The 13,979-nt window shown below is 44.3% G+C and overlaps 1 protein-coding gene across 1 annotated transcript; it reads right to left on the reverse strand.

The window, feature by feature from the left end:
- Positions 1–513: 513 nt before the first annotated feature.
- Positions 514–13,621, reverse strand: LOC124014399 (coagulation factor XIII A chain-like). Its single transcript, XM_046329315.1, has 15 exons — positions 13,475–13,621; positions 10,255–10,439; positions 7,870–8,058; positions 7,068–7,316; positions 6,785–6,903; positions 6,413–6,520; positions 4,725–4,899; positions 4,308–4,446; positions 4,063–4,166; positions 3,666–3,754; positions 3,232–3,388; positions 2,354–2,629; positions 1,998–2,158; positions 1,313–1,449; positions 514–1,119 (listed from the first exon to the last, which is right to left on the reverse strand). The coding sequence occupies exons 2-15, from the start codon at positions 10,406–10,408 to the stop codon at positions 978–980; spliced, it is 2,199 nt and encodes a 732-aa protein (XP_046185271.1). The 5' UTR covers positions 10,409–10,439; positions 13,475–13,621; the 3' UTR covers positions 514–977.
- Between the last annotated feature and the right edge of the window lie 358 nt (positions 13,622–13,979).

The following is a 13,979-nucleotide window of genomic DNA, read 5'->3' on the forward strand; positions in this document are numbered from 1 at the left end:
TGGTCTTATGAGTTCTGATTCATACCATAGACGTGTTTGTACATGTAGTATACATTTTAGGCACATGACCTGCCATCACCAAGACTACCACACCAAATTTGGATAGGAACAGCGAAATAAAATTAGCATTGCATCTGCGTGCTATTTCAGAGAATATGTCAGTGTGAATGCGTTAATCTGATATGGGTGTCAGAACAGTACAGGGGGAAAAAGTTGTACATGAAGTAAAAACCTTAGGATGGCTGTGTAAACACAGCCTATGAAAGAAACCCCTAGACTTGTGCGGAGGTGAACGAAGCACAGGCGTGCTCATGTCACTTACTCACTCATCCCTGTTGCGCATAGGGCAAGGTCCACACCTTCAACCTTCGAACTGGGTGCTCGACGAACTCTCATTTTGACAGCATGCATGTAGGCCGATAGGATACATTCAATATTTGACTTCAAAAGATCTTATTTGGACATTTCAAAACCAAAGTGTATTGCCATAAAAACACAATAATTGATAACATATTCATGTTCATCTTTTTAATTTGGGTTACTTAAGTATTTCTCTTTGCATAGAAGTCAAAAACAGAAAAGAAAAGGAAACGGGGATATTTAACTTTTCATCAATTTCACTAAATGTGGCATCTTGTGGTTAGAAAATGTTGCATCTCTTGTGAAGATAGATTGAACCATGGATTAGGCCTAACATTCAAGCCCAACCTCTAATCTGATGGTAGCTGGGCTGTATTAGCTATGATGTAGTTGTGTTTTCCTTGTATAGAAATGAAAACAAATACATTGAACTACACCAAATGTTGCATAGTTAAAAAAAATATTGCCTCTTTTGTGAAATGACATGATCCATCCACGAAGAAGAAGAAGAAATTAATATCTTAATTGTTGCTTGCTGGGCTCTAACTGAGCTGTAAATAGGCTGTCTAGCTGTGCTATAGATGTCTTGTATAGCTGTGCCATCTCCCTTGTGCTGCTCAGGGCTTGACGGTCAGCTGGGCCTGACCGTACACCTGCCTGAGTGCAGCACAGTCCAGACTGGCCATCAGCTTGGTGGGTCCCTCCCTTCGCGGGGTAAAACTCTCTGTCCAATTCAGGGACGAGCCAGCCAGGATCAGACTGGAATACACACATATACACACATGAGTATGCACACACACACACACACACACACACACACACACACACACACACACACACACACACACACACACACACACACACACACACACACACACACACACACACACACACACACACACACACACACACACACACACACACACACACACACAGGTATCACTCTGCTCACCTGTAATGTTTATACTTGGGTGGCATGACTCCTGGCCCCTCCACGCGAATGTACACATCCTCCAGGTTGAACTTGAACGGGTTGGTGAACTCCACAGTCGCAAACATCTCCTCACTTACCTTAGCCAGACCAGACACCTACAGAGAGGAGGGGGATGAGAGTTGGTCCTGATCCTGTCTGTGAAGACCCAGCAAGGATCGATACATTGAGCATATTTGGAAAATACTTTGCATTCTATACCAGGGATGTCAAACTCATTTAGCAGAATTCAGTCTTTATTCGGTCTTCAACGCGGTCCGGAGAGCTGCACTGAAACATGGTTATATTTCCTCGCAGTCCAAAATTAGACCCAAATAGTCCGCTATGAATTTTTCAGGGCTCCCTGACTGTCTAGCTTTCATTTAGCTGATTATTAGCAACGCTGAACACAGTCAAGATATTATATGAATGCAGATCCATTATAATTTCTACAATTTCGATTTGGTTTTTGTCATTTTAAAGTATATTGAGCCCCCCCCCCAACACCCACCCCCACCCCCACCCCAAAACAAAACATAACAAACGTGCCGGATTGGACCCCTTGGGGGGGGGGGGGCGTATGTTTGACACCCCTGCTCTATAGAGTACAAATTGATTTGTTTCAGGCTGTGTGCATATTACCACTCCTAAAAACATGACCTCTGACCTGGACAGAGAGCTTGGGGTTGTGAAGAGTGACGACCCTCATGGCGGTGACAATCTGACCCGTCTCCTTGACCTTCCCAGTGGCAATGAAGTGGAGGTTGGCCTGCTCCACCAGCTTTCTCATGTAGTCCTGGGAACGCACCTGGATCACCTTCTTCTCAGCTGTGGACACACAGAGATGACTTTCTCAGGAAATGCTTTGTCTCCTTGAGTTTTACTTTCATTTTCATGTAATTTGTCGGGTCTTTTGCTTTAGAAATGTTGGAGAGCAACTGGCTTGCCACTAGTAACTAGAATATTGATCTTACAAGAACCCACCAACCAACACACACCACCCCTCCTCCCCCACCTGCCCACCTTTCATGGGATCCAATGTCACTTTAGGGGTCTTGAAGAGGAACTCAGAGCTGGTGACTCCTGTGTAATACACCACGTTGCCACTGACATACATCTCCCCGGTGCGAGACTGGCCACTCTTGTTGTTGAACTCCAGCTTCAGCTCGAAGTCATCCCCCACCCTCACCTCGATCAGGGGCATGTTCAGCTCCACGTCAGCCTCTGGAAGGGTGACCTTCTCACGCTGACAACCGTACTCCTCTGCCTTCTCCAGAACCGTGCGCTCCTCGGGGCTACCTGTGGATGTGGGAGACCACAGATATGGTTTGTTTCAGAAGTAGTCCCCATGCAGAATCTGGGTTTTTCGAGTGGTCGTACCTTGTTCACACAGAGACAAAACCCTTCTTTCAACATTGAAATCAAATCAAATGTTATTTGTCACATGCGCCGAATACAACAGATGCCGTAGACCTCACAGTGAAATGCTTACTTGCAAGCCCTTAATCAACAATGCCGTTTTTAATGCAGTTTACATTCACATGTGAATTTGAGTTATAGATCTGTCATTCTCACTGAAAGCAAGTCCAAGAAATGTTAGATTTGTTCTGAGCCCTATTTATCTGCTGCCCGTGCTTAAGTTTCATCTTTGTGTCGTTTACTTTCAGTTCTGTACACCAGCTTCAAACAGCTGAAAATGCCGCTGTTTAGATGGGACAATGACTCTCGGCATGATACTTGCTTGTTTTGTCACGTGCACTGAAATCAGGCGAAACTATTAGAATTTTAGCCAGCAGGAAATGCTGGAGTGATTTCTGCATAGGTCATTTTTCATCTGTGTCTGGGAAAGTGTCCCTTTAGGCTTTTTGCTCAGCGACGCTCCCTCCTCCCTCCTCTCTTACCTTCGGGGAACTTGTACTGGTCAGTGATGTCACGCCGGGTGTCCTGGCCGGGAGCTTTGGTCACCACCATCCTACCAACATGGCTGCTGTTGACTTTGACCGGCTCCAGGGTCCCGTCTCGGGGGTTCCGCGAGTAGAACACCACATCACTGTTCACCTATAGGGAGAGAAATGGGACACATTCATCATGGAAAATTCCAGTAATTGTCTATTGATATGTTTAGTCATATATAAGTCATATATACTAGTAATACCAAAACACATGTGCTGGTACCGTATGTTCACGACTACAATTGAGCTCACTGATTCAAACTGATGCAAACAAAAATGGACTGTCTTGGAAAGTGACCAATAAGGGCTTGTAACATTTTGTATACCGTCCTGTGCCGTTGGTGTTTTGCGCCACTAGGATGGCTCATTGTTGTCGTATTTACCTCAGCAAACACGAAAGGTGCGTCGAACGGGAAGCAGATCTGGCCATGTTTGATGGCCTGGACAGACGCAGGGCCACACCTGTACATCCCTGTATACAATGAAAGACACATTAGGACTTAGTAATATCCCAAATAATGATATAATATAGTAACTACACAGCATATACATTTCATAACATGGTTATGTAAAAAATTATAACATGGTCAGTTAAATTGTGTGTTTGTGTGTGTGTTTCTGTGTGTGTGTGTTTGTTTCGGCGTATGTGTGTGTTTCTGTGTCTGTGTGCGTGTGCGTGTTGCTGCGTATGTGTGCGCGTGTGTGAGCGCTTGTGCATGTTTCTACAGTATATGTGTGTGTGTGTGTGTGCGTACATGCTTGTGTGTATGAACACCTCACCATCACTGGTCTCTTGGGGCGTAGCATCCACAGCCTGCCAGCCCCCAAACCCTTGAGGAAGGTCTGGCCTGCTCATGTAGCACTCGTTCCAGCAATGGTAGTTCCTACGGCAACACATCCATTCCATTATTTGACATTACCATAAAGCATTCTAAATGCAGTCTCTCCACTCATGAATTGTATTTTTAAATGCTCAAATCAAATCAAATCAGTAAGTTATTTGTCTGTCACTGGAACAATTCTACCAGATAGAGTCCTTGGTGCGTTGCTTGTCAATTCTGCCGTTCTCATCCAGGATGATGTCAGTTTTCAGGTTGCCGTCATTGTCGTGGGAAGAGAAGAAGTTGGTGACAACCCTGGCGGGGATCCCCAGACAGCGCAAGACTGCCAAGGGGGAAGGAAAGAAACTGTGTCATCAGCAACAACAAAAACAATTCAGACGTTTTGGGGGAATTCTGCACATCAAATAGTAGGAAATTAATGTGATTAATTATGAAATCCTCCCAAACATTTCACTCATTATCATTGTAAAAATCCCAAAACTTTGCCTCAATGATTTTTGGGAGATCCTAGTTAAACATTTCTGGAATCATTACAGATTTCAGAAAAAAATGGAATTTTCTGAATGTTTGGGGAATATTGTAGCCTTATGCAGGTCTCACAGGTGTTAAAGACGGCAGCGTAGACCCAGCACTGGGCATAGCAGACGGGCATCTTGCTGCTGGAGTAGTTGAGGAGGATCTCAGTACTTCCAGTCCAGGAGGTGGGTGCCACTCCGTAGGTGTAGTCACCACTCCAGCTCCCCACCAGAACCCCGTCGTCGTCACGAGAGTTCAGCTGGGAGAGAGAGGCAAACATACGGTTGTCTGCATCCAAAATGGCACCCTATTTCCTTTACAGTGCACTTTTTTGAAAAGAGCCTAATGGGCTCTGGTCCAAAGTAGTGCATTATATAGGGAATACACTGGTCAAAAGTAATGCATTATATAAGGAATACCCGGGACAAAAGTAGTGCATTATATAGGAAATACCTTGGTTAAAAGTAATGCATTATATAGGGAATACCCTGGTCAAAAGTAATGCATTATATAGGGAATACCTGGGACAAAAGTAATGCATTATATAGAAATACCCATACGTAGAATGTATGCACACATGACTGTAAGTCGCTTTGGATAAAAGCTTTGGATAAAAGCGTCTGCTAAATGGCATATATTATTATTATATTATTCATATATATTATTATATATATTATATTATATATATTATTATATTATTATATTATTATATATTATTATTATATTATTATATTATTATTATTATATTATTATTATTATTATATATTAAATACCTTGGTTAAAAGTAATGCATTATATATGGAATACATTGGTCAAAGGTAATGCATTGTATAGGAAATACCTTGGTTAAAAGTAATGCATTATATGTGGAATACCTTGGTCAAAGGTAATGCATTGTATGTGAAATAGAGTGCCATTTTGGATGCAAATAGCCTGTTACAAGCTTATGAGTTGTAAGTACAAATCTCTCTTCTGTACAAATGAAGAAGAGGGCACGACAAAACCTATTCCCCCTCAGGAGACTGAAAAGATTTGGCATGGGTCCTCAGATCCTCAAAAGGTTCTACAGCTGCACCATCGAGGGCACGGTTGCATCACTGCCCGGTTTGGCAACTGCTCCGCCTCCGACCGCAAGGCACTACAGAGGGTAGTGTGAACAGCCCTGTACATCACTGGGGCCAAGCTTCCTGCCATCTAGGACCTCTATACCAGGCAGTGTCAGAGAAAGGCCCTAAAAATGGTCAAAGACTCCAGCCACCCTAGTCAGAGACTGTTCTCTCTGTTACCGCACGGCAAGCGGTACCAGAGCGCCAGACTACATGCAATGCCCCCCCCCCACCCCCTCTCTTCCTCTTTTACACCGCTGCTACTCTCTGTTGTTATCATCTATGCATAGTCACTTTAGTAAGTCTACCTACATGTGCATATTACCCCCCATATATAGTCTCGCTATTGATATTTGACTGCTGCTCTTTAATTACTCGTGACTTTTTCTTATTGTTATCCATATTTTTTTAAACTGCATTGTTGGTTAGGGCCTCGGAAGTAAGCATTTCACTGTAAGGTCTGCACTTGTTGTATCCGACGCATGTGAACTAATACAACGTGATTTGATTTGAAACGTGTCTTCTGGCAAGGAGTCTTTTCTCAAGCCTCCATGGATCCCCCCCCCCCCTCCCTATAAATCTACTGTATGAAACGGTTGCACTGTAAGAACGTTGCGATCTTAACGGGTTCTCTGTATGGACCGGTGGTAACTCCGTAACTCTCACCATGGCTGAGGCCTTCCGGGCTACTTTGATGGGGTCCCCCCTGTTGGTGATGGGCATGGCAGCTTTATCCATGATGAACAGACACGCATCCAGCACCCCGTAGTCAAACTGCAACAAGCAAAGTTCAGTTAAGTGTGCACTGGACTTCTTTGACGATCACAGAGAGAATCAGACGGTGTCTTAAAGCCAAAAACAAAAAGGTGACAGACAGGTAATGTGTACGGACCTAGAAACAACCGTCTTGCTATTTGACGTACAATGACTTCCATGCACAGTAGTTCTAAATCAATTCTGCATGGTGCAGATAGCGTATCACCACACCAAAAACCAATCATTGCGTAGCTAGTAGTGGTGCACTGGGTCTCTCTGTACCTGGCCAAAGTTCCAGGGCCGCTCGGACACGTCGTCAAACGCCCCGTGGTAGATGACCCCCACCTCGTTGAGAACACACTCCTCCCTCTCATTGCTGTCATCCAGGAACACAGAATCAGCTGGTGGAAGGAAGCCAGAACAATAGAATGGAATCTATTATCGGAATGTAGATGAATAGACGAATGAGATTAATAGAGCTAAATCAATCAATCAATCAATCAGCACAAACAACTGTTGTGGGAACAGGCTAGTGTGATTGCTGTCATCAGTGAGTGTCACAGACCTGCCACCCAGGGGTTGAACAGGATATAGACGTCTCGACTCTCGTCCTGCCTTGTCCTGCGGATTCCGTATGGCGTAACCACCGCCACGTACGTGCGCCATTTTCCCACAATGCAGTCGGGCGCTGGGGTGATCCCCACCGTGACCACGTTGTCTGCGCTGTCCACCACCCGGCCGGCCCACGGGCTTTGGCGGTCACTGGCCACAGACACAGGGATGTAGGTGCCCTTACTAAACTGGGGACTGCCCCCTGGTGGATAGGAGGAACAGGGGAATGACATGTCAGGGCAGGGGTATACCTAGCTCTGGTCTTTGACTCTGGGGTGCAGTTTCTTCTAGGTACAGATCTAGGATCAACTTCCCATCCCCCAAACCTAACCTTTACCATTAGTGGAGAAAATGTAAAACAGACCAAAGATCAGGGTCTAGGGGCAACTTCACCCTACACCAAGCCTTACTAACACCCTGAACTAGAGCTATGGTAGACCTATGGTATACCTAACCACTGATACAGGAAAGAAAGATAAATACCTGCACATATTCTTCCTTAGTTTTATTATGTTTCAAGTGGCGGTTATAATTAAGTGCGGGGGAACATTCAATGAAAAAAGATACAATGAATGTTCCCGCACTTAATGTAACCGCCACTTGAAATATAACATAATAAAACATTTTTTTTTTACTTTACTTTTGGTACCCTGCATACGTACAGTAAACTACTTCTTAACCAGTAACCACTGATACAGAGTTAGACCTTTGTTTAGCTTAGGAAACTTTTTTTAGGTGTTTCATTTTTATCTCACCGATGACGAACTCCACAGCGAACTGGTCGTCGGAGGGCTTGTAGGGACGGTCGAAGGTCACCTTCAGCTGGAACTCCTGTCCCCTGCGAACGATGAGGTTATCAGTGGCATACAGGTGGGTGGTGTGCTGCCGCTTATTGACCTCGTCTGGCTTCCGCAGCATGTTCACGTCCCAGATGTCCAAGAACTCTGATAGGAGAGTAGGAAGAGAACGAGGAAGAGAGAGATGAGGAGAGAGGAATATAAAAGGGAAGAGAGAGAGAGATGAAGACTTGTCATCGTAACTTGGGCCCTGATATTTTTCCATGTGACCTTGAGCAGTTATTCCAATACACCTCTGTTTCAGCAAAAAAAAAGCTGAGGGATGGGCCTGGAGAAATGTAACGTCTCTCAAATTCATAGACAGAGCTATGGATGCAGAGAGGTAGGTCCTAAAAATGGTCAAAGGCTCCAGCCACCCAAGTCATAGACTGTTATCTCTGCTACCGCACGGCAAGCCGTACCGGGGGCGACAAGTCTGGTACCAAAAGGCTTCTGAACAGCTTCTACCCCCAAGCCAATAGACTCCTGAACATCTAGTCAAATGGCCAACTAGACTGTTTGCATTGACCCCCCCCCCCCTCCCTCACCCCCTCTCACCCCATCTCACGCCCTCTTTACACCACTGCTACTCTCTGTTGTTATCTATGCATAGTCACATTAATAACTCTACCTACATGTACATACTACCTCAAATAGCCGGTGCCCCCGCACATTGACTCTGTGTCAGTACCCCCCCTGTATATAGTCCCTGTATATTGTCATTTCACTGCTGCTCTTTAATGACTTGTTACTTTTATCTCTAATTCTTATTTGTATTTTCTGGTTAGGGGCTCATAAGTAAGCATTTCGCTGTAAGGTCTACCTACACCTGTTGTATCCGGCGCATGTGACTGATACATTTTGATTTGAAGGACTGAACATCCATGATATCTAAATTATTGTTTTAACCGGATTGAGGCATTTACATTGTTTACATTTATGTTGTTTACATTTATGTTGTTTACAAACATGGTTTGTTTTGGGTTCTGATGACTTACGACAGTTGAACTAATCATGAGGCATTTATAAGTTGCCTTTTTCAACAATCAGTGTGTGTATATCATTCATTTATAAGTCCAAAAATGGATGTAGCAACTAACGATTCTATCTTCAACATAACGTAACGTATGGAATCCTGCAAGTTCAAATGTATGAAGAGTGGTAGAGACATTCTGAAGGCCGATTACGTTGCGTGTTCAACTTTGGGAACCTTCTCATCTTAGGGTAGACAGACAGCTTTGTCTGTAGACTGTGGTGACGTATAGTAAAAATGATGAACTGTAGTCGAAGATCAACAACGTAGTTGTTGTTGGTTGTTCTTTTTGGGAAACTCGCTACAAGATATTATTTAGATGGCTATGACTGTCACACCCTGATCTGTTTCACCTGTTTTGTGCTTGTATCCACCCCCCTCCAGGTGTCGCTCATCTGCCCCATTATCCCCTGTGTATTTATACCTGTGTTCTCTGTTTGTCTGTTTCCAGTTTGTCTTGTCTCGTCACGCCTACCAGCATTTTTCCCGTATTCCTGTTTTTGCTCTAGTCCCTGTTTTCTAGTTTTCCCAGTTTTGACCATTCTGCCTGCCCTGACCCTGAGCCTGCCTGCCGTTCCGTGCCTTTCGGACTCTGCTCTGGATTACTGACCTCTGCCTGCCCTTGACCTGTCGTTTGCCTGCCCCCTGATTTTGTAATAAACTTTTTTTAAACTTTGAACTTTACTTTGAATTAACTATCACGAGGGGACAAGCTGAAGTCGCTTCCAGTCTGTTAGAGGTTCTATAATCCAGTCAGTCCATTCTTATTCAGAACCCTGCCTTGTGTTTCTAGGCATGCCTTGTGTTTCTAGGCCTGCCTTGTGTTCTAGCGAGATAATGCTGAGGAAAGGAGAACAGTGACGAGGCTGGTAGACTCAGGATGTGTCTGAAGGCGTGTGTTAAGATAACTCTGAACGGAATGCCATTCATTTGTCAGCCAGCATCCTAAATCTACAGGAAACGTGTCATTGTAGGGTTATCATTTGTGACCAAGGCACATACTGACTCACAAACCAACACTCTGACATACAAACACACTTCTGTCTCTCTCTGTCACACACCACACCACACACACAATCAAACACACACACACGTGCCCACACACACACACACACACACACACACACACACACACACACACACACACACACACACACACACACACACACACACACACACACACACACACACACACACACACACACACACACACACACACACACACACACACACACACACACACACACACACAGGCTCCTTCTCCTCCTCACCCTGGAGTGGAGGGGGTCCTCGGGGCATCAGGCCGAAGGGCTCGAACTCAGGCACCTCCTCCCCATCTGCATTGGAGGTGGCGATGGGGGCGGCACTGCGTCCGCGGTGTGACACCTGGGGTTGTGGCTTGGCGGCGGGCTCTGAGTCAGACATGGTACCAGCGCTGAAACGTCACCTTACGGGCCTGGGACACAGACAAATGGACGAACAGAGAGAGAGACAGAGACAGAGAGTCAAACAGACAAGCAGACAATTCCTAGGTATAGTATCATATCACATGACGACTCCATTCATATTCAGCTTGCCCTTGGGGAGGACACTCCCAGTTGTGCTGCAGATGCTAAGAGATGAACTGTTCCCACAAAACCACCTGTTTCACATTGAGGTAGGGCAGCAATAGCGAACTTGAGTACTGACCTGGATGAGGTGCACGTAAACTTTAACACAAACCACATGTCAAAACAATTATATATATTACATTTGACATTCCCGTCATTCAGCTGACGCTCGTATCCAGAGCGACTTTACAATTAGTGCATTCATCTTAAGTTGGCTAGGTGAGACAACACACATCACAATCGTATCAAGTACTTTTTCCCTCAACAAAGTACTTATCAGCGACGTCCGTGCTAGTAGGCCTTTGGGAACCACTTCTATGTGTGTATTAGTGTGCATCCTTGTAGTGACTAGGTCAGAAAACATAGGTTTGAAATGCTCAGCGAGTAGAGCCTGTGCTTATTTTTTCTTTCATTGTTTATTTCCGTGCTGTATAAAGAGGAGCCTACTGAGGGTGTGATTCCAGAAAAGCAGTTGGCAAGGTCAGACGTTTTGGGGTGTTTGGTTGTTTGTTTTGGCATATTGGGTTATTCTCCGTCCCTTGTGGTCAGCGTGTCACCCGACTGTGCCGTTAATCTTCAAATTAGAGCGAGAAAACGGGTCGTAAATGACAAGGGAAACTTTAGTGTCAGTGTGTGGGGGGACACAACCATGTCATCAGATTCCTTTGCTTAGAATCAATGTCCATTTATTTGTTGTTGTAATATTTAGCATTTTCCCAACGAGTAGTGTACCAGTAAAATGATGCCGGTATCTGTGGTAAAACTAACAAATTACCTCGCACATTTACAATTAGTTAGGTAATAATATACATTAACAAACTACATCTAAGTCCAAACTTAGCGGTCCATAAAATGACAAGCTATTGGACCCCATCATATAGTACAAGCAGTGGTGCAACATTACTAATAGTGGGTTAAAAGTAAATAAAAATCTCGAGACATACCGTAAGTCAATAAAGCAGCACTGAAAAAGGAATTACCTCAACCAACCATCCCCTGGGGGTCTCTTCTTTTAAAGCCTATTTTATTTGAGGTTAGGAGAGGGGGGGTGTTTTTTTAATGGGAATTATTATGTAAGTATGGTAATGCTGTTTTAGTCATTAAATACACAATGGTTGTTTTAATGAAAATGTAAGTATGGCACAATATACGTCATGCAGCTTTGTGGCACAAACAACTGTTTAAGAATTGAGTTATGTAATGGGCGTGTGGTGTGCTGTGCTGGTCGAGGAGACAGGTTTGGGGTGTGGGATGGTCTCCTGCCAGTGTTGGAAAGGTGAGTCATGGACCTGCACAGTGAAAGCACTGTTTCACCGTGGCACACACACACACACACACACACACACACACACACACACACACACACACACACACACACACACACACACACACACACACACACACACACACACACACACACACCAGGCACACACACACATACACCAGGCACACACACACACCAGGCACACACACACACACCAGGCACACACACACACACACACCAGGCACACACACACACACCAGGCACACACACACACACCAGGCACACACACACACACACACACACACACACACACACACACACACACACACACACACACACACACACACACACACACACACACACACACACACACACACACACACACACACACACACACACACACACACACGCTCACATTGTGCTGTCACCCCCTTCAGCTGAACATTAGCTGGTCAATGCTGATTGTGGAGAAACAACATCACCACAGGTTTTTATCGATGTTTTCTGGGACAGTGCTGTGCCTTTTTGTGGTGGAAATGCTGCAAGTTATTACTATTTTTAGCTATTAGTCAATGGATGATGCCATATAATACTGTTTATATAGGGTAACATGTTCATAGGGCAAAATAAAGGATTGTGCAAAGTGCAAAAAATACCGCAAACCTTATTATAATATACAGAAATCCTCCCTGTATGACGCAATTTGCATCATATGATGCAAAACACAGCATCGTCCGATGCAAAATGCATCACACAGGGACAATTTCTGTATTTTGAAAGTTATATATCTTGAAATCTCGATTGCCGACGAGCTAAATGTTTTGGGGCTACGTCAACCATGTACTAATGAAACAAATACCAAAAGATAATTTTTGGGTGGAGTTTTCCTTTAATTGGATTTTTTTTTCTTGAACAACGTGTGTTTACAAAGAGGTGACTATTTAAATAGCGTTTCGTAAACGGAGCAATATGTCAATTGTGGTTCTCTTTATGACGCACATTGTTGAAGAGTGTGTTCTCATTTCGTCATGCTACCAGATTATAATTAGGATTTTAATATTTTTTTTGCACTTTGCACAGAAATGTCCCCCATATACACCGTTTCATGTAGTGTGTACTTAGACACGGAAGCATTGTGCAAAGAACAAATGTGACTCCTGAAAGGTAAAAAGGATCCATAGTTTAACAGCATTTTACAACAACATGTGGATGTAAAGGAAAATAAAAAACACAGAAGCAAATACCCCTGATTCTGAACCAGATTACATGATGTGGAATAAAGAACCATTCAAACCAGCACTCAGTTCTCACTCTGGTACTGTAACATTAGCTTCCATTTAGGACTCTCATTAGCCCACAGCCCCCCCTCCACCCCACCCCATAATAAACTCTGCTTTTACCAGCATTTGGACGTTTCCTAGAGGAAAAAAAGGTGTACTATTATACAGCAAAACGACAGAGTACTGCAACTGAATTTAGAGTACTGCAAATGATGCATTCTATGAGGCATCGCATTACTTTTCATCAAAGCATTGTCAAATACATGCAGTATCAAAAAAAATTAGATTGGAGACAGTAAACATTGCCTGACCAGTGACCACTGAAGAGTAAACTCACCTCTGTAGAAGTTGAAGAAGCTGCAGTTGTCTGATAGAGTCGATCCTCAGGGGCTGAGTGTCTGTCTCTCTCACACACAAAGACAGGCTGCTGCTGGGGTCCCTCTGAATCCATTTATATACAGGAAAGGGAAGGGCCGTCTCCATGGCAGAGATAGGCTGTGTGTGTGTGTGTGTTTGTGTGTGTATGTGTGTGTGTATTTGCAAGCGAGTCAGCCCCAGGGTGAGTGGTTGCTGGGATGGGCTTGTGAGTGTGTGTGTGTGTGTGTCAAATCAAATCAAATTGTATTGGCCACATACACATGGTTAGCAGATGTTATTGCGAGTGTAGCGAAATGCTTGTGCAAAGTTTCCTAAGGACTAGAAGCGAGGTGTGTGTGTGTGTGTGTGTGTGTGTGTGTGTGTGTGTGTGTGTGTGTGTGTGTGTGTGTGTGTGTGTGTGTGTGTGTGTGTGTGTGTGTGTGTGTGTGTGTGTGTGTGTGTGTGTGTGTGTGTGTGTGTGTGTG

Source organism: Oncorhynchus gorbuscha, linkage group LG25, assembly GCF_021184085.1.
Source record: "Oncorhynchus gorbuscha isolate QuinsamMale2020 ecotype Even-year linkage group LG25, OgorEven_v1.0, whole genome shotgun sequence".
Lineage (NCBI taxonomy): Eukaryota > Metazoa > Chordata > Actinopteri > Salmoniformes > Salmonidae > Oncorhynchus > Oncorhynchus gorbuscha.

What these genes read in the sequence shown, in the direction of transcription:
- LOC124014399 (XM_046329315.1), bottom strand. Translation starts at nt 10,408, where the DNA reads ATGTCTGACTCAGAGCCCGCCGCCAAGCCACAACCCCAGGTGTCACAC. An exon ending in AGGACCCCCTCCACTCCAGG is followed by an intron (nt 8,059 to 10,254) that starts GTGAGGAGGAGA and finishes CTCTCCTATCAG; the next exon opens with AGTTCTTGGACATCTGGGAC. An exon ending in GACATTGGATCCCATGAAAG is followed by an intron (nt 2,159 to 2,353) that starts GTGGGCAGGTGG and finishes GTGTGTCCACAG; the next exon opens with CTGAGAAGAAGGTGATCCAG.